The sequence below is a fragment of the Rattus norvegicus genome, chromosome 5 (genome assembly GCF_021556685.1).
Source record: "Rattus norvegicus strain SHRSP/BbbUtx chromosome 5, alternate assembly SHRSP_T2T, whole genome shotgun sequence".
NCBI classification, from domain to species: Eukaryota; Metazoa; Chordata; class Mammalia; order Rodentia; family Muridae; genus Rattus; species Rattus norvegicus.
In genome coordinates, this window is record NC_141538.1 from 159,236,295 (window position 1) to 159,263,406 (window position 27,112).

Here is a 27,112-nt window from a genome sequence, read left to right on the forward strand (position 1 = left end):
GAGGGTCCTAACGTGGGTCCACTCCCCCTACAGACCCGTTCTTTGGCCAGCGCTACATCCACATCCTGGGCCGGCAGAAGCTCTACCACGTGGTGAAGTACACCGGTGGCTCTGCAGAGTTGCTGTTCTTCGTGGAAGGCCTCCGTTTCCCAGACGAGAGTTTCTCAGGCCTGGTTTCCATCCACGTCAGTCTGCTGGAGTATATGGCCGAGGTGAGGGCCACAGGCCTCCCGTACGCAGCCATGTATGTCCCTGACTCAGACCTGGGAACGTGGACAGGGCAAGTTTGAGTGAAAATGGGATCAAACGAAGCCTAACCGTGGGACTTTACAGTCCTGTGACTCAGTTTCCCTGTCTGAAAAGGAAGGGTAGTAGCAGCTATCTCCTGGGGATGAATCGGTACACGCAGAAATAATTGGCGTGTGGAGTCAGAAAGATGGCTCAGCCGTTAAGAGCGCTTGCTGCTCTTCCAGGAGAGCAGAGTTCGTCCGCCAGCGCCAACCTGAAGGGCACCTCACATCTGCATGTAACTGTAGCTCCAGGGCCAGAGGCCCTCTTCTGGCCGCCATGCACACCCATTTACATAAACACGCACAAACACAAACCCACCCGTGCATATAAAGACGACACTTGGCACAGTTCCTAGCATACAGCAAGTGCTCAGTAAATGCATCGTCGTCTGTCTCGCCCACTAAGAGGGAGAAGGGGACTGCACGAATGCACGCACGCACCCAGCGTGACTCTGTGGTGTTCCTCTTCTCTCCCATGCCCAGGACATCCCATTGACACCCATCTTCACAGACACCGTGACGTTCCGGATTGCCCCATGGATTATGACACCCAACATCCTGCCTCCCGTGTCAGTGTTTGTGTGCTGGTAAGGGTCAGGCATACTCCACACGGGCGGGGCGGCAGGGTGGCCAAGAGCTGGACTTCAGGGTCAGATTCAGCTAAACCCAGCTCCTGTCTCTGCCACTTAGCGGCTATATGACCTGCGGTTGTTCAGGTGGCCTCTCTGTGCCTCAGTGTCTCTGAAATGCACATACCCCAGCCTTGCTGTGAGGACTGAGACGATGCCTCTGCATTGGTGCCTTTACCATGGCTCAGGCTGTGTGCTGCCAAAGCCACGTTTCTCCGTTCTCTTTTCTTGACCCTCCACCATGTGGGACGAGGTTCCTGCTTGGCAGTGGTACCCCCTCTTTTTTTCTTTTTTCCGGAGCTGAGGACCGAACCCAGGGCCTTGTGCTTGCTAGGCAAGCGCTCTGCCACTAAGCTAAATCCCCAACCCTTTTGCTCACTTGTTCAGCAAAATTTTATTGAGTATCTACTATGTGCTTGGTCAGCACTACAAGAAAATGAACAGGAAGGGCACGAAATAGCTGCACGTCTATGCCTGACAACCTCAGAAGAGACCCTCTGCCCACCCTGGCCTTCATGCCAGGGTCTCCCATATCCCAGGCACAGTACTTTTTAAAATATGGGGAGTCAGAGAGGTAGGGCCTTAAGCATGTTGGGTGAGAAGTCCCTTCTTTGTCTTATTTATCCATGTCCTTGACAAAAGCTACATAAGAAGCCTGTGGTCCCAGGGACCTTTACAAAGTAGCTGTGGATACCGCTTTGACAGCCTTGACACCACACCTCAGTCCAGAGTGCTAGCATCTGCAACCACCCAACGTGGGTGGCGCTCATCCCCCTCATGCTTCCTCCCGGCCTCTCTCCCAATGCTCCCCCAGCATGAAGGACAATTACCTGTTCCTGAAAGAGGTGAAGAACCTGGTGGAGAAAACCAACTGCGAGCTGAAAGTTTGTTTCCAGTACATGAATCGTGGCGACCGCTGGATCCAGGTGAGGGGTGAGGGGCCAGAAGGCCTCTGCCCAGAGGGGTTTGTGTGAACACCCTGGTACCCAGCTGCCCACGCGTGTGTGGATCCCTCCATCTGCTTGGGAACACAGAGACCTGAGAGAGGGAGTGTGGCTTCTAGTGGCAGGCAACACTGAAATCATCCGTATGCATCCATGGGGACAGGTGACAGGGACAGTACTCACGGGGAGTGCTCTGTGGCGGTTACAGAGAAAAAGGCCAGTCTGTGACAAAGACACAGAATACGCTTGAGTCGTTCCTTTGAAGGAAATAAGTTTAGGATATGTTTTTTTACATTTTAAAAATGAAGCCCGGTGGTGGTAGCTCACACCTTCAATCCCAGCCCTCGGGAGGCAGAGGCAGGTAAATCTCTAAATTGGAGGCTAGCCTGGTCTACAGAGTGAGTACCAGAACAGCCAGGGCTACGCAAAGAAACCCTGTCTCAGAAAAATAAAACCACCACAAAAGTAAGTGTCTCCAAGAGGAAGTTGTGTGATCTGCCATGGACAGAGGCGGTCTGTGGGAAGAGGCTCTGCCATCAATCGATGCTCACAGGGAGGCGAGCTGGGCACCCGAGGCAGGCTGGGAATGAGATGTGCTTCCCGCGCCAAGCTCACAGGTTACTTTTGTGATAAACCTTATAGTGATTACTGGGGTGGTGCATGCCCCACAGCCCACACAGGGAGGAGGTCAGAGGACAACTTGGAGCGGTTGGTCCTCTCCTTCTGTCCTATGAGTCCAGGGGACCAAACTCAGGTCATCAGCCTCGACAGGAGGCTGCTTTACCTGCCTCCTTTATTTGCTTTGATTTTTGAGCCAGACTCTCAGTTTGTGACCCACGCTGGCCTTATCTTCCCGAGCCTCTGTCCTCTCAGAGTGGTGAGATTACAGGTGTACGCTGTCATGCCTAGTTTCTTTGTCCTTTTTGTTTGGTTCTGTAATAAGGTCTCCGATACCTGAGGCTGGCTTTGAACTCACTATGTAATAGGGAGTGGCCTTAAACTTTTGGTCCTCCTGCACTCATTCCCCCAACTACTAAGGATTCCACAAGCATATGCCACCATGCTCGGTGTATGCGGTACTTGGACTTGAACTCAGGACTTCATGTTTGTGTTAGCCAAGCACTCTACCACCTGGGTTATAGTCCCTGCTCCTTGTTTTGTGCTTTAAAAAAACAAAAAACAAAAACAAAAACAAAAACAAAAAAACCAAACAAACAAAAAAAAAACAGTCTTTATATGTAGCCAAGGCTAGCCTCATACTCTCTAGCCTCCTGCCTCTGCTTCCTGAGGTCTGAGATTAAATCCCCCTCTATCATGTCCCAGACACCCTGGGTGCTGCCGCCATTGACAGCTCTCCCTGTTCTCCTCCACAGGATGAAATTGAGTTTGGCTACATTGAGGCACCTCACAAAGGCTTCCCAGTAGTGCTGGACTCCCCTCGAGATGGAAACCTGAAGGACTTCCCCATTAAGCAACTCCTGGTGAGATGCTGAGGTCCACCTGGGGGTAACAGTGTGTGACCCTTAGAGGACAGCATAGACAGGAGATGTGGAGCATCCCAAGATAACTAGTCTCCACTCAGGGCCTCTGTTTTCTCATCTGCAAGATGGGTCAGTGGGCCCTGGGAAAGCTGTATTGTGGGAGATGAGAACCGTGGGAGGCAGAGCAAAGTCCAGGTCCAGAGGTCTTGACTCCTGCTGCTGTCCCAAGCCTCCAACTTGTAGCTAAGTAAGTTTCAAAGAGACATGACAGAAGTCTACAGATGTCAATGCTCATGAGGACTTTGTGATGTGGATCTCAGTGTTGGGTTTATTAAAGCAGCTTGACTCCTTGCTGTTCTGAGAGGCCATTATCACCCCCACATGGTGGCCTCAAGCCACGTGGGAGAGTGAAAAATGTCTACATCCCCACCCTTCACTCTGAGACAGAAGCCCATGTGGAGCATGTCATAGGGACAGCAGATCTGGCTTTCCCATGGTCACATGATGCGGGCCATTCAGAGGTGACCCTACCCGAGTCCCCTCTGGAGATGTGGAAGAAGCAGTGTGTGAGCTCTGCTCTGGGGCGACAGAAGAACTTGTCTTCAACAGCCACCCCACCCCCATATCAGAAAGGGGACTCAGGCAGACTTCCAAGCTTTCATGAGCCTCGGGGTACACACCTGTGAAACAGGAAACTGTCACCCAGGATTGTTACCCCATCAAAGGCATGCCACAGTCATCAAATCTGTGCCTGATCAGTGGCTATCACGGTCTGGCTTCACTGCCTTAGCCTGGAGGCTGCCTTCAGCGGCCCTCCATGTGGGGGTTGTCCATTTCCCCTGACACTAGAGGAGAGGACCATCAAATTGACCACCCCAGAGTTACCACAGGCAACAGGAATGGAAACCAAGCTCAGAGCCCTGTCCTTTCTCTTCCCCTGGCCTCCACCTGTCTTCAGTCCTCCAGTCTGGCCTGGTGCCGGGGCCCAGCCTGCATTGTTCCCAGAGGCCGGGCCAGGCCCGGCTTTGTGCTGCGTGCCTGCCGGCCTGTGTGCTGCTATAAAGCCCCAGCTGCCACCTGTGACCAGTTCGCACATGGCCAAAGAGGGGCCCCAGGCAAGAGCGTGCTAAGCTGCTGCCATGCACCACGCCGGGTGTGCCTATCCCTTGAGCCTCTTAACTAAGGCAGCATAAGCCGCATCTGCCTACCACACAAAGTTCTCTTGTTGGTTGGTTTGGGTTTTTTAGGTCAGGCAAGTTAGTTGCCCCCTTGCACTAGTACAAACTCCCAATATGTGTGTGTGTGTGTGTGTGTGTGTGTGTGTATACATATATAGGTATACATATGTATATACATATACATACATATATATGTGTGTGTATGTGTATATATGTGTGTATATAGATAGATAGAGAGAGAGAGAGATAGATTTATTTTATGTATGTGAGCACAGTCACTGTCTTCAGACACACCAGAAGAGGGCATTGGATCTCATTACAGATGGTTGTGAGCCACCATGTGTTTGCTGGGATTTGAACTCAGGACCTCTGGAAGAGTAGTCAGTGTTGTTAACCACTGAGCTATCTCTCCAGCCTGATCCCCTTATATTTTTATCAAAAGAAAAAAAGAATAAATATATATATAAAGGGAATCTTTTTTTTAAATAGTTTATTTTATTTTTTATTTATTTATTATATATGAGTACACTGTAGCTGCCTTTAGACACACCAGACAAGGGCATCAGATCTCATTACAGATGGTTGTGAGCCACCATGTGGTTGCTGGGATTTGAACTCAGGACCTTGGGAAGAGCAGTCGGTGCTCTTAACCACTGAGCCATCTCTCCAGCCCAAAGGGAATCTTAAGATCCAGGGACAGGTGGGATCTTCCCTTCCTGCATACAAACTCCAGTTTACTGAAATGCTAATGACGAAGTCTAGTTATGAGCTGGATGGACAGACGCAGCTGTTTGGATGCGTAGGGGTGAGTGTATCAGTCAGCTATCAGTAAATAAGGCTGCAGTGACAAACAAGCCCCAAACTGTAGTGACTGACAGCAGCCAGTCTGTCCTGCTGTTCACAGCCTTAACTGATGACTGGCTGTCTCTCTGAGTCCTCATCCTACAGCTACACAGCCTGGCTGAGAGCTGCCACTCCCCTAGTGTGAGAGGAGAAAGTGAACAGACCAGGCCACAACACTGGCCAAGGCCCATCTTGCTCATATTTCATTGGCCAGAGCAAGTCATGTGACCCTGAGTTCTTTTTCAGGGAGATGCCAGAAGTCATTCGCAGTGGGTCAGGATGCACAATTCTCTCTCTGGGCAGGTCTAGCAAACCCCAGGGGAAAATCAGTTCACTATCTTGCTGCCTCCAGCCTCCTAGTTGAAGAACTTTCTCATAGAAATGGAGACCGAGGTTCAGAGAAATTCTGAGATGGTCACTAAGATCAACAGAACCTATGAGGCCAGATCTCAATATCACATCGGATGCCTGTACCGACGGGCCCAGGCAGAGATGGGGTGCACACACATCACACCCACACCCACACTGTCATCACAGCCTCAGGTCACAGCCATCCTTGACAGGCTGCAGGTGGCACTGGGCTGCAGAATGGCTGCCAGGAAAGAGGGCTTCTGACTGTAGGGGGCTAAAGGCAGATGTGCGTCCTCTCTTTCCCCAGGGCCCAGATTTCGGCTATGTGACCCGGGAGCCCCTCTTTGAGACTGTCACCAGCCTTGACTCCTTCGGGAATCTGGAGGTCAGTCCCCCAGTGACCGTGAATGGCAAGGCATACCCGCTTGGCCGGATCCTCATCGGGAGCAGTTTCCCTCTGTAAGATAACTCGGGGTGTGTCTGGGGGTGGCAGGCACGGGAGCATGACTGCCTCTTTAGGGGTGTATGTACTTGGGGTGAATCTAAGGGAGGAACATCCCCTTCTGCAATGGTGTGTAAGTCTATAGACACCTGTGGGGGAAAAGCTAAGTTAGCTTCTACATATTAGTATAAAGTGAACTCTGTATACCCAATCTATACAACCCAATAATCTTCTTCCACAAAGGTGGGAGTCTGAGCTGCAGACCTGAGACCCTAGTACAGGCAGAAGGCATGGGAGCCCCAGGCTGGAAGTAGGTACGGCCACAGTCGCACCCGCACTGACGTAAAGGTCTTAGAGCTCAGCCTTTGGCCTAGGAATTTGTTAGCAAGTAGCTGTAGCCAGCTTCCATGCTCAGCATGGGACTTATGTGTCCGAGACTTCTATCATCTTGGAAGCGGGACAAGGGCTGTGTGGTGAGATGTAAGCTGGGTAGGGAAAGGGTGTGGGACCCTAGCAAAGGTCCACTGGCTTTGGGGAAGGCGGAGGGAGTGCCTGTAAATGAAAGAGAAGAGACAAGGCATGCATCCCTGGCTCCTTTGGCCGTCCACGATAACTGTACTCCCAGCCCAGCCAATGGAAAAGCAGAGTCTTCTTTAATCCCAACATTGCTGGGAGAGAGTGGGCAGCCTGGGTCCCCACTTCACAAGAGTTGCCTGGAACCTGAGGTCACCCGAGATTTGAGTATCAAGTCCCTCTGACCCACATGGAACGTTCTTCTATCTGCGGGACAGGGGTAATGACCATTAGCCCACCCTCCCCCATCTCAGGGGTCCCATGCACTCAGCAGCTACTTCCTGTCCTCTGTGGAGTGCCAAGCCCTGTTCTGCCTCCAAGATGATAGAAGTCTCGGACACATCGGTCCCATGCTGAGCATGGAAGCTGGCTACAGCTGCTTGCTAACAAATTCCTGGACCTAAGGCTGAGCTCTAAGCCCTCTGTATTGGTGCGACCTTGGCTGTACCCTCTTCCGGCCCGGGGCTCCCATGCCTTCTGCCTGCACCAGGGTCTGAAGCTCAGACTCCCACCCTCATGTGCCCTTGCTGGCGGCATGACCCAGATCTGGTCTGGGTTCCAGATGCTAAATGTCTCATCCTGGGGCATGCTCTGGTGCAGGAGCACAAGGATAACGTGATAAAAGGCTCCTCTTCTCCAACCCTACCCTAGGTCTGGAGGCAGGAGGATGACCAAGGTGGTGCGTGACTTCCTGCAGGCCCAGCAGGTGCAGGCGCCCGTGGAACTCTACTCGGATTGGCTGACTGTGGGCCACGTCGATGAGTTCATGACCTTCGTCCCCATCCCAGGCAAAAAGGTGAGCTGATGTCCCAAGACCAGAGTGGATTTCATAGCCAAGGATCCATGCACTGCCTGGACTTGGACGCGGAGGGTGGGGTCTAGAGCGAGGAGGGAGTAGCTGGTTTTGTAATGTGACTATGGAAGGTAACCCATAAATCCAAAAGATCAATAGTTCCACACGTAAGCAGTATGAAGAATGTGTTATTTTGTGTTGTATGTACCCATTCCTGTAGATGTGTTTGTGTGTGTGTGTGTGTGTGTGTGTGTGTGTGTGTATGTGTGTGTGTTTCCGCGCACACGTCTGGGTGTAGGGGTCAGAGGTTGATGTCCAGTCTTTCTCGGCTAATTGCCATCCTATCTTTTGAGTGTCCCACTAATCCTGGACAATTTGGTCAATAACTCCAGGGAGTGACTTCCTCTGCTTCCCTTCTGCCTTAGTCAGTGTTCTAATGCTGTGAAGAGACACCAGGACTGCGGATACTCTTTATGAAATAAGAAAAACATTTACTTGGGGCTGGCTTACAGTTTCATAGGTTTAGTTCATTATCATCATGGTGGCAGCACTCAAGGTACTGAAGGGATAGCTGAGAGTAACATTCTGGTGAGCAGGCAGGGAGAGAGGGGGGAGAGGTGGGGAGGGGGAGGGAGAGAGAGGACCTGTGCAAAGGCCTGGGCCCTGTGAGGGTTTTTCCAAAACCTCAAAGCCCTCCCTCCAGTGACACACTTCCTTCAACAAGGCCACACCCCTTTATCCTTCTAATCCTATCAAAGAATTCCTCTCCTGGTGACTAAGCATTCAACTACAGGAGCCTGTGGGGGACATTCTTATTCAAATCCCCAAACTTCCACACTCTCCATTCTGATGTTGAGATTGCACTGTAGTGACTGACTCCCCCGCCCCCCAAATGAGTGCTGGGGAATCCAAAGAAACTCAGGTCCTCATACGTTTGCAGCAAGCACATTGCCAACCATGCCCAGCCCTCGTGTAAAAAGTATCTCCTGTCTTCTTTTTTTTTTTTCCAAGCCAGGTCTTCCTCTTCAACCTTTACAGCTCGCCTCAGTTTAGACTCTCTATTCTTGTGCTGGGCAGTCACACCCAGAGAGTGGCTGCTCGGACTAAGGCTCTGGGGCAGAATGTCCTTTTTGAAAAGTGAAAGGTCTGGCTGCCTCTGTGTATCCTCAGATTCTCTGCAAACTGCCTATCCCTTTGGAGAAGCCGCCATCCTAGGCCACTTTTGGGCCTCTACTTTGACCTGATGCTATTGCCCAGGATATAAGAGGCACAATCAGTCCTAAGACAGACAGACCTTCCTAGGAAACCAGTGGTACTGAGCATGGAAGGCACCAAGTGCTGGGCAGCTATGGCTCTAGTCCCTCTGGCGTCCTGACGACCTCCTCCCTCCCCTCCCCCCACCAACAATGTGCCACCCACTGTGGCATCTCTTGCAGGAATTTCGGCTGCTCATGGCCAGCACCTCAGCCTGCTACCAGCTCTTCAGAGAAAAGCAGAAGGAAGGCCACGGGGAGGCCATTATGTTCAAGGGTGAGTGATCACAAGCTCTTGGCAGGAAGCCCTACAGAGCTCACAAGGACCTTGTCTCTGAGCACCCGGCTGCACCACCAAACCCAAACCAAAGATCACGCATGGCTGGGGACGCAGAGTTGATGGAGTGCTTGCCAGCATTCACGAAATCCTGGGTTTGATCCCGGGCACCGCATAACCCAAGTGTGGTGGCACTTGTCTGGAATCCCAGCACCCCTACGTGGAGGCAGACGGAAACTAACTCCAAGGTCATGTGACCCTGTCTCAAAAGGGAGAAGGGCAAAGTCTCCAGAGCTAATATTTGAAAGGCAGAGCAGGACCTAAAGGACCCAGACTGCCATGTGCTCTGTACCAGGAGCTGGTGTTTTCAAAACAGAGGGATGGAAGTCAGGACCTCCTGAGATGGTCATGTACTCTTCTGCCAAGCCACATCCCTTTCTGCCCTACCCCATCCCCCCCCCAACCCCAGAACAGTAAAGAGGGGAGAAAGACAGTGCCAGGTTGGAGGCCCAGGAAGGGAAGTGGTTTCTGCTAGCATTGCGCCTGCAGGGTCTGGAGTTAGACTCTGTCTCCCTCCTAAGTGGGGCAGACCCAGGGATGAGGTTTGCGCCTGAATTAATCATGAGAAAGAGAATCAGCTGGGAAAAGCCTGCCAGGGAGCTGCCTCAGCATGTCTGCACTCTTGCTGTGGCAAAATAGACACAATGTATCGGTCATGGTCACCTCTTAGCATCCAATATATTACATTGTTGTTAATAATCACTGCCTTCTCTGTCCAGTTCTGCATTTTTTTTTCCTTAAACTACTTTCTCTCACAGCTTAGCTTAGTATCCTGACACTCAAAATCCACTGGCTAATGCTTATGCATTTGTCTTCTGTATCTGAGGAGTGGGACTGCCTGTGTCCAGGACAGATCCACTTAAGACTGCCATCCTAGCAAGGTAGTGGTGGCACACACCTTTAACCCCAGCACTCAGGAGGCAGAGGCAGGTGGATCTCTTGAGTTCGAGGCTAGCCTGATCTATAAAGTGAGTTCCAGGACAGCCAGGGCTCTTACACAAAGGAACCCTATCTTGAAAAACAAAATTAAAACAACATAGATAGATGGATAGATAGATGGATGGATCGATAGACAGAAAGATAGATTAGATAGATAGATAGATAGATAGATAGATAGATACATAGATACATAGATACATAGATACATAGATACATAGATACATAGATACATAGATACATAGATACATAGATACATAGATACATAGATACATAGATACATAGCACTGCTATTCTCTGTTCTAGCCTCTGATGGCAAGTTTTTTGTGGGTTGGCAGGCATGAGGCTTGACTTTCTAGAAGCTTCCTTTCTATCTTAAGCTGCCTCAAATGCTACCCATTCACCCCATGATTAGAAGTATTAATGCCATAGGGTCACAGAGAGGACTGTGGTGTGGTGGCAGCACAGGGGCAGGGTCCCACAGCCCTGGTCTCTTTGGCGTTGTGACACTCCAAGTCTGGGCCATGCAGAGAGCTGACAGGCTATTCCTAGATCATGGAAAAAACAAAATATAACAGTCTTAGCACTAGGGAGGCTGAGGCAGAAGGTTGTAACTTCCAAGCCAACCCATGCTACAGAGAGACTCTATTTAAAAAAATTAAAAGGAAAAAATGTTAATCAAATATAGGAGGCCCACAGCCTTGTGGTCCAGCTGCCTGTGTGGCCACTTGCTGTGTGGGGAAATTTTCAAGAATCATGGAACCTCCTGGGACCAAACTTCCTCACCTTGAACAGTAGCAGCTACGTGGGGAACGTGGGGAAGACTGTCAAGGGGATTTGGGGAGGATGGCTAAATTGATCCACATTAAGCCCTCAAAAGATTGCTTACTTGCCTTGCTTGGCAGAATGCTTATCTATGGTATCTATGAGGTGCTGGCTTCTAACCTGAAGCCTCCAGGCTGTGGAGCTGGAGTCAAAGGCAGGCTCTCTCCAGGGCATCACTGAGTACCATGGGAGAGCTGTTTGCCCCTGGTCAGCTGCTAATGTTCAGACAGGGCACCCAGGTGTCTTCTGCCAGAGAGCACAAAATGCTTCAACCACCTCCTGGCTTAGGAGACTGGTGGATCTAGAGAAAGGAGTGCATGTTGCTTCCCTGGGTAGAAGATCACCCCTCCTCCCCCCTCCCCCTCCCCCACCTCACTCCCACCCCATCCCCCACTGCCAGCAAGTAGCTCAGATGGGCCACCGGGCAGGCACCGGGGCAGGCGGGTAAGGTTTACTGTCATCCTCTGACCCCCACAGGTCTGGGGGGCATGAGCAGCAAACGAATCACCATCAATAAGATCCTGTCCAATGAGAGCCTCACGCAGGAAAACCAGTACTTTCAGGTACAGGGGCAGGAGGGTTGGGGGGGCAACACAGGAGGACAGGAAGGGACTGCGAACAAGTCTGTCATCTTGGCAGAGGCTGGTTTAATGGGAAAAGTCAGGGGCTTGGGGGCTTCTAGCCCAGAGAGGCCTCAGCAAGCACCTGCTGAATCTGCTGGCCGTTTCTGTGCCAAGAGGGGCAGCAGGGCTCAGAACCGCGAGCCCAGAGCTGCATCAGACATGTGGTCAGAGCACATTCCCCTTAAGGGGAGACCAAAGCTCTAGACTTCTGTCCAGACAATGGTGGCCTGAACGCATCCCTCCCTCTAGAGCTATGGCCGCTTGCAAATCCTTTGAAGAGCTGTGTGTGGGCGTGACATTCTGCTTGAGTCTTAAGAGTTGCACCAGACATTAAACCCAGCACCTAGGAGTGAGCTCCATGGGTAGAGCTCCTGCCTTGACAGAAAGAGAGCCTTGGATTCCATTTTAAGATGCCCTAGGTTGGGGTTGGGGATTTAGCTCAGTGGTAGAGCACTTGCCTAGCAAGTGCAAGGCCCTGGGTTCGGTCCCCAGCTCCGAAAAAGGGAAAAAAAAAAAAAAAAAAAAGATGGCCTAGGTTATGGCAGAGGCGGGTGGATATGTGAGTTCAAAGTCAGGCTGGTCTACAGTTTAAGGACTGAGAAACCCTGCCTTGAAAGAAAGAAAGAGAGAGAGAGAGAGAGAGAGAGAGAGAGAGAGAGAGAGAGAGAGAAAGAGAGAAAGAGAGAAAGAAAGAAGAGAGAGAGAAAGAGAGAGAGAGCAATCAGAACCCATTCTTGGCTCATAGTAATGGAGTGTTAGATAGCTAAGTCAGTTTGAAGAGCCTAGAGGCAGAAAATGGGCTGGAGGGTGGGCCTCGACGGACTGTTCACTTAAAACAGTGAGGGCCAGACACTGTAGGAGAGGAGTGTCTGTGGAAGGGGGAGGGGTACTTGGGGTTCATGTAGGAGGTTTGTGGAAGGGAGAAGTTAAGTGCAGCTTAACTCGGGTTACTGCAAACCTGAGGTTTCTCTCTCCCGGAGTTGTTTGTCCAGACAGAGAGGGCTTTATCTCCAGAATCTGCCCTGACCTTGCTATCAGGATGTGGGTCACAGTGGGCAACTGAGTGAGGCAATGGAAGTGAGGGAAGGGGCAGGAGTCAGGGTTGGGTGGGGTTTGTTCAAAGTCCTATGGTTGTGTGGACCTCAGGCTCAGGCTGATGGGGCTCTGGCTGTGCACAGGTCGGTATGCACAGGTGCCCTCAAGGCTGTGGAAGTTCAAAGCCTCGCATAAATACCTGCACAGCATCCTGGAAAACAGAGCTCTTAGATGCCCTGAGGCATTTGAACAGGACCCTGTATCTCCCTCTGCCTTGGGGTCAACCTGAACTGGTGATGTGTGGTCAGGGAGTTTCCCAGTACCAGTTTGCTCAGTCCTGAGTCACTGTAACCCCCCCCCCCTTAATCACTGAGGTGAGAGGAAGTGTCAAGGGACCGCCAGTGAGCTCTCACCTGAAGCTCAGAGAAGTTGGTACAACCCAACCACTCTCTGAAGCAGGACCCACTGGAGCTGAGCCAGCCTCCTCATTGGGGCTGACTTCTGACTATCCCTCCATGATCCCTGTAAGAAACACAGCATACATGTGCACACACACACACACACACACACACACACACACACACACACACACTGTAATAAGAACTCTGGAGAAGCTAGGCAGTCAATCTTACAGCCTTGCAAAGCCCAGATGGCAGGTGCACTGATTGACAGCAGAGAGAGGAGAGTTTAAGCACTAAGGCCCGCCCCTCCTGGCTTTCCTCATTAGCTGAGTAAGCTGGAGGGCACAGTCCTCCAGGGTCACCTGGGTCTCTGTCGCTTAAGTTTGGTTTTCAGCGAGGACTGTTCTGAGTTTTATCTCTGGTTTACGTCGTTCACAGTTGTCAGCAACATGGCTGACACATCTGCTAGTTGTGGGCAAGCCCAGCCGCTAGCAATTTTTTATTGTAAAGTTTAAGTTAGGGGGCAGGGAGGTGGCTAAGCTAACAGAGCTCGGGCTGTAGCATTGCAGGGAGACTAGCAAGCATTAGCAGCAGTCCAGAGTTTTCTGTTCATCTGTAGCTGTGCCTCAGTGGACCATTAAGCGCACGCCTTTAAGCATAACACCTGCAGATCTCTGGGAGTTCAAGGCCAGCCTGGTCTATAGAGTTTCAGGACAGCCAGGGCTACAAAGAGACCCTGTCTCAAAAAAAACACAAAAATAGGGTTGGGGCCTAGCAAGCGCAAGGCCCTGGGTTCGGTCCCCAGCTCCGAAAAAAAGAAAAGGAAAAAACAAAAACAAAAACAAAGAGAGAGGTGGATTTACTACTGCCTTTTATCCCTGGTAGAGAGATATGGAGAGGTGGAATAGATACCAGCTAAGCCAGTGTGTGTCCCCTGACCTCAAGGCTTCCTCTTTCCCCCTCTCCCAGCGCTGTCTGGATTGGAACCGTGACATCCTTAAGAAGGAGCTGGCTCTGACTGAGAAGGACATCATTGACCTGCCTGCTCTCTTCAAGATGGATGAAGACCGTCAGGCCAGGGCTTTCTTCCCTAACATGGTGAGATACACCAGCCCCAGCCCCTCACACCAGCGCCAACCCCAACAGAGTGCAACCAGCCCCAGAAGGCCCAGCTGAGTGGCTGTGTGACCTCACCTCTGGCACTTGCCCTCCCTGGAGAGGGGTGACATGCTTAACTTCCTTTCTTTTTTTTTTTTTTTTTTTTTTTTTTTGCTTCTATTTTTCGGAGCTGGGGACCGAACCCAGGGCCTTGTGCTTCCTAGGCAAGCACTCTACCACTGAGCTAAATCCCCAACCCCTTAACTTCCTTTCTTACTAGGTGACTCCCGACCCATTACTCTAACAGATAAGAGAGTGCTTTGCAAAAATTATCACAGCACAGACCAGGATTAGCTCAAAATCTGTGCCTCGGTTTCCCCACCTCTAAAGGAGGATCCCTTTAACACTTAACACTTAACATAGGACAGTATCAAGGGTCCAAGAGCCTTGACACCCACAGGCAAACAGTGGCTGCTCCCTAAACACTCACTCCCCCCACCCCAGGTGAACATGATCGTGCTAGACAAGGACCTGGGTATCCCCAAGCCTTTCGGGCCCCAGGTCGAGGAGGAGTGCTGCCTGGAGACACATGTTCGAGGCCTGCTGGAGCCCCTGGGCCTTGCCTGCACCTTCATTGATGACATCTCTGCATACCACAAGTTTCTGGGAGAGGTTCACTGTGGCACCAACGTGCGCAGGAAGCCCTTCACCTTCAAGTGGTGGCACATGGTGCCCTGACTGCCAGGGGCCCTGGCCTTCCTTCCTTCCCTGCGATCTCCAGGTCCTTCCTGTGTCCCCAAGTCCTTCCCCTACAAGAAGCGGGTGGGATTGGGATTGTGCCTTGCTGTCCCCTGGAGAAGGACTTTAGTGTCCATTGAAGCCACCCCGAGTAAGTCCAACCGTTCCCTACCCCTGAAAATAGCTAGACATGTGGTTAGTGTGCAGAACTTTGGAAGGGAAAACCAGACTTCAACAAATCATGTAGTCGCACTGTCCCCCAAAGAATTCTCAGCCTCTACTCCAGATCAGAAGGAGGGGAGAGAGAAGGGAGACTCTGAGGTCATTGGCTCGCCCAGCACCCATCTGACATTCAAGATAGACCAGGAGGACCAGGGCCAGGGTCCTGGCGTACCTCGGATGGTACCATCTTTTCAAGCTTACCTACCTTGGGGCCTCCTGGTGGCATCCTGCACCCATTCATTCCTTAAGGCTTCCCATACACACTGTGTCCCCACCCCACCCCCACCCCCTGAGGGTCCAATCATTCAGCTTAGAATCATCCGGAAATGGGTCTTAGCAGAGGAGAGGTCTTCACTTTCTGTGGATTCGGGCTGCCCAATTTTGGGAGGACGGGGAGGTCTCGGACTAGCATCCGATGTCCAAAGTTCAGTAGACAAAGATGCACCTGTGTATCGACACTATTTCTGTTCTCTCCCCCGGTCCTCAGTTCTCTGGCCAGTCCGTGAGCCTCTCTTTCCATTGTTCTTCTGTTTCTGACACTGGCCTTCCTATTCTGGATGTTGCCCCTCCAGCAGCTACAGTTTCTTCACCACCAGCCAGATTCAGGCCTCCCGAGGGCCTGAGAAGTAGCCAATCCCACTGTCCAAGGATGCTGAGGATGCTGGCAATGCCCCAGCCTCACTGATCACTTCCCGGCTAGCTACTGCTCCAGAGGCAGAATTTTCCAGCACACTTTCCGAAGGCCTTCCATCCAGATACAGGCAAATGGATCCCCCCTCCCCCAACCTGCTTCATTTAGAAAGGCCTCCAGGAGCTGTAGAGATGGCTCGGCAGTTAAAAATGCTCCCTGCTCTTCAAGGGGACCCAAGTTCAGTTCCCAACACCCACGGCTGTCTGTAACTCCAGATCCAGAGGATCCAATACCCTTTTCTGGTCTCTGAGGGCACTTCACGCATGTGCACAAACCCATAGACATAAATCAATGTTTGAGAGTCTGGAGAGATGGCCCAGTGGTTAAAAGCACTTGCTGCTCTTGCGGAGGACCTGGGTTCAGTTCTCAGCACCCAGTTGGTGGCTCACAACCAACTATAACTCTAGTCCCAGGGGGTCCGATGCTCTCCTCTGACCTCCATAGGCTTCTGCACACAGGTGGTTCACATACACACCCTCAAGCACACATACAAGTAAAGTAAAGTAAACGATGCTTAAAAAATAGAAACAAGGAAAATATGTCTCTTAAAATAGAGAAGGTCCTTTTAAGGCCAAGAAGGTAGGAAATGGTAATTCTGCTTTGGAGGGTTAAACGGTCCCATTTTATAGCTGAAGAAAAGGGTTACACCCACATTCTTAGGGGAACAAGATTTTTACCTTGCATTATTTCCTCAGTAGGTTGTATGCTACTGAGTAGTGGGCACAGACTTGGACGCTGATAACACAAGCTAGCCATAGACTCGCTTGTCCCAACAGACAAAACCCACGTCTGCATAGCCACCCTCCGCCCTTGCTGTGGTAACACTACCCAGTATATTCAAGAAGCATTCAGGACAACAGTCACTGCCTTCAACAATTAGGAGGTGTCCTCTTTTCTGTCCAGCTGGCCTAATGCACCATGCCAGGTCAGGCCCCAGAGCCTCCAAAGCTGTCATCCTCTGTCTCTGGGGACAGAGGTTCCTGCCCTTGAGGGCAAAGCCCCAAATCCTGTCTCCTGCTCCAGAGTGGAAAACACAGGCACCTCTCTGAGGGAGGTGGTCTGGGGATGTGGCGGTTTGTCGTGTGTGGTGTTCCGTTAAAGTGGCTTTTACTGCTTTTATTTTTATCTGCGTTAAGAGGAAGTGAGCCCTCCCCACGTGGAGGCCACGACGTGTCTTTTGTAGGTTGTGTTGGTTGTTTGGGGAATTTCTGGAACTCCAGGACTCCGCCTGTCCCATCTCACTTACTCACCCAGTGTGACCCCCTCAAGTGTGGACGCCCCATCCCGAGGACTCCTTGCTCTTCTCCACCTCCATTGTTTGTTGGTGTTTTTTTTTTTTTAAACTTATGCCCAGAGGCTTCTGGGCTATGCCAGTTCCTGTTTCAATGTTAATTTTGAAATGCTCTGCTGAGGGTGGGGGTAACGGCAGGAAGATGGCGGGAATGGGGCAGTATGAACTTCCTGGAAAAAAAGCCAAGATGGAGTCTGAGGAGTGTCTGGGGGAAGAGCCAAAATAAAGAGCAATAAAATAAGCCGTCTACAGGACATTACGTGGCTCTGGGTGATTTTCTTTGCGGCTTCCGAGGCATGATCGCAAGTCATGCGGCCCTCGAGGTTGTGATGCTCCTACCACTCTGAACATAAGGTCTTGGTCCTCATCAAACTCATATCAAGGACCTGGCACCACCCCCATGTCCCGCACACACACACACACACACACGCACGCACGCACGCACGCACGCACGCACGCACGCACGCACGCACGCACACACTCACTCAGGACTATGTATCACATGGCCTCTGCCCAAGGTCATGACCAATATCCACAGAAAGAATCGTTCATGTGGTTTTTTTTTTGGTTTTTTTTTTTTTTTTTCTTTTTTTGGAGCTGGGGACCAAACCCAGGCCTTGCGCTTGCTAGGCAAGCGCTCTACCGCTGAGCTAAATCCCCAACCCCACCCACGTTCATGTGTTTTAAAGGCGAGTTTCCCAGGATGCACACAGTGAGATGAGCATCTCTTAGCAAAGTGTCTCCAGGAGAAACGGGTCCGGGAACTGGGGTAACAGGACACTGAAAGTGAAGACATAAACAAGGGGTGTAATTTCCAGGCCAGTTCATCCCAGTACCCCCTGTAAGCTCTGCAGAGCTGATGGCCCCTGGAAGTTGAGCCCCTGGAGCTGGAGACCCGCTGCACCTGACCAGCAGGGCGCTAACTATGGTCCCTTTGGTACTCGATAGGTAGAGCCACTGGTAGTCCACAGCAAGATCTAAAAAAGGTGGTATCTGCTGCATTAAGAACAGAGTTGGGGGGAGCTGGAGAGGTGATCCAGTGGTTAAGAGCACTGATTGTTCTTCCAGAGGTCTTGAGTTCAATTCCTAGCAAACACATGGTGGCTCACAACCGTCTGTAATTGAATCCGATGTCCTTTACTGGTATGTCTGAAGAGAGCAACAGTATACTTGTATTAATACGATAAATAAATCGTTAAGAAAAAAAAAAAAACAGAGTTAGGGAGTGGGGCTTGGAAAGATGGCTCAGTGGTTAAATGCTACTCTTCCAGACAGACCAGGGTTCAGTTCCCAGCACCCACATAAGGTGACTAATTACCACTTTTGGCCTCTGTGGGCACCTGCATGTGCACACATGCTCAGGGACATACAAATAAATAAATAAGATAATGTTTGTGTTTAAAAATAACGAAGTTGGGGTTGGGGATTTAGCTCAGTGCGCTTGCCTAGGAAGCGCAAGGCCCTGGGTTCGGTCCCCAGCTCCGAAAAAAAGAACCAAAATAAATAAATAAATAAATAAATAAATAAATAAATAAATAAATAAAAGAACGAAGTTAAACCCGTGAGGTAGCTTCCCAGGTAAAGGGCTTACCCTAAGCTTGCAGCCTGAGTTTTGTGTCTGAGACTACCATTAAGGTAAGAGCAAAGAGTGGGCTATAAAGTTATCCTCTGACCCTGCTGTGGCACATGGGTCTACATGCGTGGGGGAGTGGGGGAGGAAGCTTCTAGCCAGGCATGATGGCATATGCCTTTAATCCCAGCACTCAGGAGGCAGAGACAGATGAATCTTGTGAGTTCAAGGTCTAGGTACAGAGTTAGTTCCAGACCAACCAAGGCTGAACAGGGGCCTCTGTCTCAAAAATAAATGAATTACTCAATTAATTAATTAACTAATTAATTAATTAAATGAACAAAGTCACAAGACTTAAGTCCTCAGTAGCTACAAGTGTCCACATATTGGTTGGCATAGTTCTAGAATCTTTTCTGCCAGGTTTAGCACCAATTATGGAGAGGGACACTTTCATTAAATCCCTAGAGATGCCAGGAGTTGTTGGCACACGCCTTTAATCCCAGTACTCAGGAGGCAGAGGCAGGAGAGTCTCTGTGAGTTCAAGGCCAGCCTGGTCTACAGAGTGAGTTCCAGGACATCCAAGATGATACAGAGAAATCGTGTCTCAAAAGAAAAAAATAACAACAAAAACCTAGAATCCAGTTGTCTGAATGCCACAGCTCACCAAAGTTGATTTCTGTAACACAGAAAGTAGAAGTGAACATCAGCCCTTTTCCTTCCAGAAAGTCCTCTCACCTAAGCTATGGCCATCACCATTCGTGGGGTGGGCTTGTGGGGGTGGGGCTTTGCTATGTGACCATTGCCCATTGTCAGGATGACACCCCCTCAATCTTGTGGAAAGAAAAACACATGACCCCTTATCTGTGCCCCTTTTCCCCTAGTAGGTCCAGGATATAACTTGATTCTGTCTTTTACTGTTAAAGGTTGTCTTGTAGGGAAAAGGAAGTCCTTGTCCTCAGCCCCGCCCCCTTCCCTCTCTTCCTCCTTCATCACTAACCCTAACCCATAGGTCTATGATGAATGTCTGTGCATCACATGCTTGCAAAGCCTGCAGAAACAAAACTAGGGCATTGGGCCCCCTAAAACTGGAGTTACAGATGGTTGTGAGTTGCCTTGTGGGTGCTGGGATTTGAACTCAGGACCTCTGGAAGAGCAGTCAGTGCTCTTAACTGCTGAGCCATCTCTCTGCCGTTTCTATTACAGCCATGCTCATGACCCAAGTGATCCTCGGTAGCCTCAGGTTCACATGCTAAGACCTCTTCCCCAGGCTACTGCTCCGGAAGGAAGTTTTTGCCCTCCTGTCTCCTATGTATGGTTGATGTCTTTATGCAGGCGAGGGCTGGCACAAGATGGGTCAGGGCCCGTGATTGAACAGTAAAAGGAAGGCAGGGACAAAGTTTTTGTAAGGCGAGAGAAGAGAAAAGGGGGAAGAACCAAGATGGAGGCAGAGAAGGACGACCCAGATCTGTGTGGTCTTCATTGGCCACATTGGCCATAGGTAGTTACGAATATTTCTTTTTTTTTTTTGGTTCTTTTTTTCGGAGCTGGGGACCGAACCCAGGGCCTTGCGCTTCCTAGGTAAGCGCTCTACCACTGAGCTAAATCCCCAGCCCCACGAATATTTCTTAAAGGATAGATTTCTATAGATCGGTTTGTCTTATCTAGGTGGGCAGTTTAGATCTTTATCAATTGGCTGTGAGTTTACTGTGTGGACGTATTGTGGATTGAGAATTTAACACATAAACCTGATTGGTAAATTACAGTTTGTTGAGTCATGGTTTTAACGGGTTGCTGGGAGTTTATACTATAACTACCCAGGGGACGGTTGATGGGAGTGTGTGCAGAGTCCACGGCAGGGAGTCGCAATAGGTCAGCCACTGCTGGACCTCTAGTGTCCTGATTTTACTGGATAGCTGAGACCAGAGTGTTCCCGGCCGGCAGAGAGACAGCCAGGAGAGGGCGGCTAGCAAAGGGGGCTGAGAGACAGCAGGAGCTAACGGATAGCTAGAGGTAACTTAGTGTGGTGCCATACTGGAACTGGCCACCGCTGAGATGAAGGTACCCCGCAGATGCCACGTGGCCCTACAGTGCGGGCACTAGCTCGGTATAAAAGATGACATTTTTTTTTTCTTTTCTTTTTTTCGGAGCTGGGGACCGAACCCAGGGCCTTGCGCTTGCTAGGCAAGCGCTCTACCACTGAGCTAAATCCCCAACCCCTAAGATGACATTTTTAAATAATCATCGCAACATATGACCATTTCTGAGTGAAGCACCTGTTCAGATGCCATCATCAGAGGGAAGATCAGTCTGTCTCTTCCTTTCCTAAGGTTAACCCCGACGATTCAAGGTAAAAGGCAGACCACCGACCCACATCACATCATCATGGCCAGAGTAACTGAAACGAATAATTGACTAAAGCAAGTTTTTTCATTCCTGTACACAGGATGCCTCCCAATAAGTGGGGTTCAGCACTGGATGTGAGGAAGACAAGGCTTTTATAGCTCAGGCATAGGGGTCTTCAAATGAGGTGGGGGGAATGGGTAGGGTTACAGGAGCAGGACGTAAGCAGAATAAGTTGATCATAACAACCTTTTTGAAGCAAAGACATGATCGCAAGGTAGTCACGATAACCGTTTGAACAAAGGTGAGGTTGCAAGATGTTGTTACAACTCTCTGAAACAAAGGCATAGTTGTCATTTCCTGGGACAGATCGTCCAGCACTATCTGTAGTTAAGGTTATAGGTGGGGCATAGGCCAATCCGTGAGAAACAAAGGTTTAGTTGTACGCGGGAATGAGCCCAGTGTGTCTTGACGACGGCTTCTAAGTCTGAGACGGAGGTGGGCTGGCTTCTAGCTTATTTTCTGTCTTTTTACTTTATACATGATTTACAGACCAAACACAGATATATTAAGGAAAAGTGAGAAAGAACTCCTCAGAGGGGGAGAGGTTCTGAATGAGAAATCTTTTCTGTTTGGATATTGAAGACTGAGCCAAAGGTCTCACACATTCTAGACACCCGTTCTACCACTAAGTGATATCCCTTTTCTCCAACTTCCCTTTCTTTTTTGTTTTGGTTTTTTTTTTGTTGTTGTTGTTATTGTTTTGTTTTGTTTTCAAGACAGGGTTTTTTTTTTTTCTGTGTAGTCTTGGCTATGCTGGGCTTACTCTGTAGACCAGGCTAGCCCCTGAGTGTTGAGATCAAAGGTGTACACCACCACGGCTCAGCTTGCTTGCTCGAGCGCTCTCTCTCTCTCTCTCTCTCTCTCTCTCTCTCTCTCTTTCTCTCTCTCCCTCTCTTTCTTTCTTTTTTGCTTCCGAGATAGGATCTCTAGCCCAGGACAGCCTTAAGCAACCAAAACTGATCTTGAGCTTCTGACCCTCTGCCTCCAACCTTCCCAGAACTGAAATCACAGGCGTGGACCACCATGTCCTTTTTCTGCAATGCTGAGAACTGAACCCTAGACTTCGTGCCTGCTTGCCACTTTCCCAACCCCAGGTTCATGGTGTCGGGGAATATTACTGTTTGTTGCCCTGAGTCCCTCCTATCCTGTGAGCCCTCTGGAAACTCCAAGGGGTTGTCCGACCCCCTCAGTGGGCAGTGTCCTTGACACAATAACAACGCCTGATCTTTTTTAAACATTGCTGCTTGAGCAGAATGATTCAACCACCACCCTTGGAAAGAACTTAGAGATTGTTAGCAAGGACCACCACCCTCAGGAAGAATTTGGAGGCGTAGCTTATTAGTTAAGTTAGGGTAAGATTTTTTTTTTCAGTTTTGATGTAGAAACTCTTAGGGAACAATTTAAAATTCAGAAAAAAAAAAACTTTCAATAATTGCATAAGGGATTTTTTGGTGAACAAGAACAGTGTCAGCCCGACCAGAACTCACTGACCTGCCTCTCTCGCTAAAGCCGGGCTGGCGAGCAAGGCGATGATTAATTTCTTGTCCCCATTTGTGCTACTTCCTGATATGATTTAATAAAAAATCGTTAATGAGTAGATATGCAACCTGGTGATTTAAAGTATAAATGGCTGAACCTTTTTTTTACATAAAAGTTTAGATTTGTGATTTTTTTTAAAGATTTATTCATTTATTATATATAAGTACACTGTAGCTGTCTTCAGATACACCAGAAGAGGGCATCGGATCTCTTTACAGATGGTTGTGAGTCACCATGTGGTTGCTGGGAATTGAACTCATGACCTCTGGAAGAGCAGTCGGGTGCTCTTAACCGCTGAGCCATCTCTCCAGCCCAGATTTGTGATTTTTTAAAAAAATTTTCATGCGATTACTGTTTAAGATAAATAATAAAAACCAATTGAACTTTCTTTGTAACTGCACATTGCAGCCTGCCAGTAAGAGAAACTGGCTGAGAAAATTACCTTGCTGGCTAACACTTTGTTACTCTGTAACAAGTTGCTCAGTTACAAATGCAACTTACAAACAGGTTTTTAGGACTAATGTTTTGGTTTTTTTTTTCTTTTAATTTTTTTTCCCCCCGGAGCTAAGGACTGAACCCAGGGCCTTGGGCTTGCTAGGCAAGCGCTCTACCACTGAGCTAATTCTCCAACCCGGGAATAACATTTTTTTAAACCCATAATAAGTAAACTATTTGGGAAACTTTTTTTTTCTTTCTTTCTTTTTTTTTTTTTTTTTACATATACTCAGTGTAGTCATTCAAAGAGAAACAGAATGTAACCACAGTGTACTGCTTGAAAGATTTTTCTGGGACATATAAGGTAGGGAAACAAAAATAAAATAGTTGGAGCTTTGCTCCATCTGCCAAATGTGTGTGTGTGTGTGTGTGTGTGTGTGTGTGTGTGTGTGTATGCGCGCGCGCACACTCGCGTCTGTGTGTGTGCGCACATACACACATATGTGTATATATGTGAATTGCTTGGATCTCTTTGGCGCTTGCTTCATCCACCAGGTGTGTATGAATGTGTGTCTGCTTACATCATTGCTGACCCCACATCCCCTCCTTTGATGGCTAAACACAGTCAGGCTGGTCTGTGACAGCTGCAGCTGCTAGACTGGCCGCACAGTGAATCCTCCAGGTCTCAGAGCCCACCCCAGCCCCGAGCTGGGGTTATAGGTGAGTGACCTTGGCCGGGCCTGGCTGCTGGGGAGCTGAACTGCACAGCAGACACATTACCATGCCCCCCTGCCTGTCATGTGTACCCCCCTTTTCTTGAGGGGAGGTGGGGTGAGAGACAGTGTTTCTCTGTGTAGCCATGACTGTCCTGGAACTAACTCTGTGGACCAGGCTAGTCCGGAACACAGAGACCCGCCTGCCTCTGCCTCCCAGGTGCTGGGATTAAAGGTGTGAGCCACCTCAGCCATCTCTCCTAAGGACTTGTGGTTTCCCTTTCCCTCCCCTCAGCTGGGTTTCTTTCCCACAGGCCCTTCAAATGGAGAACTCTGAGGGGGATAATCCTCCTTGGCAGGGGACTGATTACCCCCATTCATTTTACTAATACACAGAGACGTTTAGTCACTTACTCAAGGTCACGGAGTCCAAGGTTGACAGAACAGCTTGCACTCCCAAACAAACCTACATACTCTCAATGGCCCCGCACAAAGGCAACCCCTGCCTTTGACTTTCTGATGTGTTTTGCTTCTGACTTCCAGCCACCAGGAACCGAATGAATATTTACCATGGTTCCAGTTTACATTTCATTTGCAGGACTGATTTTTAAAACATTCGAAAATTCAGGTTCAAATGGAAGAAGGCATGTGCAACGCAGCGCAGTGTCCGCGGTGTGAATCGACGTCCGTGCTTATCTGGAAGCCCACACAGAACTGCTAATCTGAGAGTATGCTGGAGACGCTGGGTGGGTCACAGTCCCCCTAGAAGGCCCTGGGTCACTTGCTAAGTCCTAGCAGCTGAGCTGACCTAAGCGTGTGAGACGCTGGTCCAGCTGGAGCAGGGATGGCTCGTGACTCTACTCCAGGAGTTAATTCCAAAGCGACTGTTCATGAAATGGGAGAAGCCTTGTGGCCCCGTTGCCTCACTCCCACTCAGAGAGCATATTTTGAGAGGTCTAATTATATGGTGGGGTTTGTACAGGATGAAAGAAAGGGGTTTAGATAAGCCTTTTCTAAGGGCGAACTGGCGACAGCTGTTAGAGAGGGCTGGGCAGCGCTGCGAGCCGGGAGCGCCGCCTGGAGGTAGGGGCAAGTAACTGCAGCCAGCACTTTCAGTCACAGAGCCCAGAGTCCATCCAGCTGTGGGACCAGGGTTTTAAGTACTTGACCCTCTGTGGCTTCAACAGCAAATGAAAACCCATAATTCCCACCTAGTCGGTTTGCTGTAGTGACTATGGAATAAATGCAGCCAAAGGGTTCCTTTCACCCCAACTTCCAAGAAAGTCTTCAAGGGTGGATGCTGTCAGCAGATACAGCATTAACAGCATGAACTTGACGGGGGATGTCAGGAGGATGTCATTCAATGACCTAGGAGTTGGGAAAGGGCTTCTCCGAGAACCAGGCAAAGTAGGGAAGGGAAGGGGACAGGAGGTGGAGAGGCTGACATCTGCTCTGCCAACTGTGTCAGCTCTGATTCTGGAATTGCCAGCTTTTACCCCGGTGTCTCTCTAGCGTCTCGTGATACGGAACAAGTGTACCCTAGAAGTAAATACCCCAGCCAGAGAGTGGAGATGTTCCTGGAGAAGTCTGCCTCTTGTCAAACTTGGAAGCCACAGCCATGCTTGGATGATTGAGCTATACAGAAGGGGCAACGCCTGCAGTAGCCAGAGGGGAGGCTCCCGGGCAGGGGGGGGAGGGGGGACTCCGGCCCAGCCTATGCAACGGTACTTGCTTTATGGAGGATACACTGAGCCCGTGGACGTTTGGATGCTGGTTGGCTGATCACACTGACTTGCCTTGCTTTTTCTCTATCCCTGTCTCTCTATTCTGTTTCCTGAAGAATCACCCGATGCCCTGATATACCATGAAAGTCTTTCATGCTGACTCCAGGGAAGCCAACAAGGGCTGATGGGGCTAAAACGCAAAGGGACAGGCTTGGGGATGTGGCTCACTGGCAGATCACCAGCGAGGCACACATGCCTCTGTTCAGTTCCTAGCACTAGTAGAGAATGGTTACTCAAAACATTCCTATTTTATGATCTTTTTGTGAATATTTTTTAGATTTACTTTACTCTCCTGTGTGAATGTTGTGCATATATATATATATATATATATATATATATATATATATATATATATATGTCCTGCATGTGTGCCTGCTTCCCTGGGAGATCAGGAGGAGGCATCAGGCCCCCTAGACTTGGAATTATAGATTGTTGTGAGCCACCAGGTAAGTGCTGGGAACTGCTGAGTGGTCTCTCCAGCCCCTTCGATATGAGCTTTAAAAACACTCTTTGTCCTGGTCCTCGAGTAGTCACCACGGTGCCCGCCTGAGTCTCTACACGGCTCCAAACCCCCCCCCCCCAATCTCTCCTCTCGCTGCGACAAGAAACCAGCTCACCTTCCTTACTCCCCATCCCTCCATCCGGCTGACCCACCTGACTGTGTACCTACTGTGTGCTGCATCCTAAGCCAGGCACTTTGTTCGCCTGCTGAGTGTTTCTTAGCCACCTGCTGTGCTGCAGGCCCCTGAGCAGGCTCTGGATATGACCCTGAACAAGAGACAAATCTTCACCTTGGCCCAGAAGTTCCCTGCAATCAACACAGCTGTGAAGAATTCAGAAAACCACCCCCACCCCCAACAAAACCAAACAGATAGAAAGAATGAATTCAAAACAGATTTGCAGACAACAATAAATTCAGTGAGGATGCCCCGCTCTATTGAAATGTCCCCAGTTGGGCCTAAAGACAGGAAAGCAGGATATCCTCAAACCAAGTCTAAGTTGTACTGATGACCCGAGCAGAGGATATTTTGTTGAGAGTGGTTGTTTTCTAGAAAGGGAGAAAGTTGGATCTGAATTTTTGCAAAGGGCTGTAGAGGAGGAAAAAGCGGGTAGGTGGCCCACACCTACAACCCCAGCACGTGGGAGGATTAAGAATTCTGGGCCAGCCTGGGCTACATGAAGAGCCCTTGTCAATAGATAAATAGGTATAGGAAGCTAGGACATTGCAGGTCCAAGTTATGGAACTGCACAGAGAAGAGGGGTGGACAGAGAAGAGGGTGGACAGAGAAGAAGATGGACAGATTTAAGTGGAGGCTAGAGTGGCCATGGACTTTGATGGATGGTAGTGGTGGTGGTAGGAGTAGAAATATGAACATCTCAGGCTGCTGGTGGGACAAGCCTGCTCTACTTCCAAGGGGAATTAGAACCTTAGAGAGAGGTGGGGAGAGAGAGAGAGAGAATATATCTGTATCTGGGATCACACACACACACACACACACACACACACACACACACACACACTTTTTTTTGGCTTTTCAAGACTGAGTTTCTCTGTATAACCCTAGCTGCCCTGGAACTCACTCTTTAGACCAGGCTAGCCTCAAATCTGAGATCCACCTGCCTCTGCCTCCCAAGTTCTGGGATTGAAAGTGTGCTGCCACCACCGCCTCTTGGCCCCCCGTTTTCTCTTTGGA

The 27,112-nt window shown here is 49.7% G+C and overlaps 1 protein-coding gene across 1 annotated transcript in view; it reads left to right on the plus strand.

Annotated features, from left to right (window-relative positions):
* Positions 1-17,221, plus strand: part of Padi2 (peptidyl arginine deiminase 2) — a 41,992-nt gene extending 24,771 nt beyond the window's left edge. The window contains 10 exon segments of the mRNA NM_017226.2: positions 34-212; positions 774-877; positions 1,734-1,845; positions 3,237-3,344; positions 6,024-6,175; positions 7,383-7,527; positions 8,961-9,054; positions 11,353-11,438; positions 13,904-14,032; positions 14,537-17,221. Of these exon segments, the coding sequence (NP_058922.2) occupies positions 34-212; positions 774-877; positions 1,734-1,845; positions 3,237-3,344; positions 6,024-6,175; positions 7,383-7,527; positions 8,961-9,054; positions 11,353-11,438; positions 13,904-14,032; positions 14,537-14,770 (1,343 nt within the window). The 3' untranslated portion in view covers positions 14,771-17,221.
* Positions 17,222-27,112: the final 9,891 nt, after the last annotated feature.